General features: G+C 63.7%; 1 protein-coding gene across 1 annotated transcript in view; it reads left to right on the forward strand.

Annotated features, from left to right (window-relative positions):
• Positions 1-1,254, forward strand: part of MNEG_15208 (hypothetical protein) — a gene marked incomplete at both ends in the record, with an annotated part of 3,151 nt that extends 1,897 nt beyond the window's left edge. The window contains 3 exons of the mRNA XM_014036321.1: positions 250-306; positions 602-748; positions 1,162-1,254. Of these exons, the coding sequence (XP_013891775.1) occupies positions 250-306; positions 602-748; positions 1,162-1,254 (297 nt within the window). The remainder of the gene's footprint in view (positions 1-249; positions 307-601; positions 749-1,161) is intronic.
• Positions 1,255-2,002: the final 748 nt, after the last annotated feature.

A 2,002-nucleotide genomic window follows, 5' to 3' on the forward strand; every position in this document is an offset into this window, starting at 1 on the left:
CACACACACACACACACACACACACACACACACACACACACACACACACACCCGCATGCACGCACACACACACACCCGCATGCACACACACACACACACACACACCAGCTGCATGATCCAACCCTTTGTAAGCAATCAATTTGAGCACCACCCTCAGTTTCCTGCATCCGAGTGTTGTGTTCTGATCTCACACCAATTTCTTGATTGTTTTTCCAACACCAGTCTCCTGCTTTGCATCTTCTTCAACAGGTGGTGCTGCCGCTGGACAAGAAGCGGGTGGACGCGGACAACGCAACACTGGTGGAGGTGAGCCCTCGAGGTGTCTGACGTTCGTGACCGGTAGTCAAACACGGTCAAACACGGTCAAACACGGTCAAACTTGGTCGTGTGAAGCCATGCGGAGCGTCATGTCGCCGTCCAGGCCGACGCGGCGCGAGCGGCAGCGCCTTGGCGGACCAGCTGCTGCATCGAGAGATTCCTGCCGGCGCTTTGTGCTCCGCCCCTGACGGCCCCTCTCCCCGATCTACCAGCCATGCTGTGCCGCCTCCCACACCTTTTTTGGCCCCAAAAACCGCCGCCCCCGGCCGCCGCGTCCCGCCAGGTCGGGCCCCGCATGGCGCTGCAGCCGATCAGGATCTTCGACGGCAGCTTCCACGGAGCTACCCTCTACGAGAACCCGGCGTTTGTGTCCCCCAACCTGCTGCGGCGGATGGTCAAGCAGCGGGCGGCGGGCAAGTACAATTCGAAGGTGCGCGGCTGGGCGGCCGCCGCGGGCACGGGCCCGGGCGCTGCGGGGCCGGGGACGGCAGGGGGGTTGTTGGCCAGCGCTTGGTGGTGCGGCCCAAAAAAACCTGCGGGGCCTCCTGCGCATCGCCTTGCAGCGAGGTGTTGTATGATACAGACCACCTCATCTTCAATTGTCTGAAATTGAGCTAGCGCCATGGGCTCGCCGCGGAACAGGAACACGCCAGCCCCCCCCCCCCCAATCCCCTGAGCGCGGCGCTCCGCACCAGCGCGGCGCGGCGCTGCTGCCGCCCTGCGCCATGCGAATCCCTGCGCGCGCGAGCTCCGCCCCGCGGGCGCCCTGCCCGCGCCTTGGGACCCTCGACATGTTATTTCATCATGTGTTGCCCGGTGCCCCTGCTCATGCGCGCTCCGCAGGTCGCGGCGCGCGGCAAGCGGCGGGCGCACGAGGCCGAACACCCCAAGGCCCCCAGGGCGGCCTTCGAGCTCACAGAGGTCTTCAGGGAGTGACTAAGGGTGACATACGTAACATTATATACGATGTGTCGAGCCTGCTGTGTGTAATGCGATACGCGAGCCGTAGAAAGAGGAGGGGGGGGTGTCGGAGTGGGTGGGCTGTGATGTGGGGCGGTTTCGAGTGGCGAGCGAGCGTCAGGGCGGCCATGGCGGCGGCGCTTCCGCCGCCGGAAGCAAGTGGACGTCATTGATTGAGCGTCCAAGAGCGCTGGCAAAGCCCTGCCTGAGACAGAAGACGGCGCTCGGCGCGTTGGGGAGGTGCTGGGGGTGCCCGATTGCTGGTGACGCCGTGACTGTCGGCCATGGTCTTTGGTACCGCGCTCGATCTGCACTTGCATATTTAAAAGGATTTTGCTCATAGTCTCATTTATTTTCATTTACTTTCACACGCATTCGGGTGCCGACCACGCCGATCAACGAGTGATCTGCCGCACTGCGCCGCTGCGCGCGCATTCGTATTAAGAAAACGACGCGATTGATCTTCATTAGCTGAACGCGCCTCATCCCGCAGCCCGCCGTCCAACTTTTTGCAACCGCAGCAGCACCCGACGTAGCGCATCCGCAGCCACGCAGCGCGAGAAGCGGGCCGGCGTGCACACGCGCGCGGGGCAGCGATGGTGGGCGTGCGACTCTCCCACATACTCACCGGCGGCGCCCTGTACGCGGGCGCCACCTGGGCAACCTATAAATACCTAACAAAGCCGACGCCGCCCGCCGACAGCAGCGGGCGGGGGTCGGCGGG

This window comes from Monoraphidium neglectum, assembly GCF_000611645.1.
Source record: "Monoraphidium neglectum strain SAG 48.87 unplaced genomic scaffold scaffold05127, whole genome shotgun sequence".
NCBI classification, from domain to species: Eukaryota; Viridiplantae; Chlorophyta; class Chlorophyceae; order Sphaeropleales; family Selenastraceae; genus Monoraphidium; species Monoraphidium neglectum.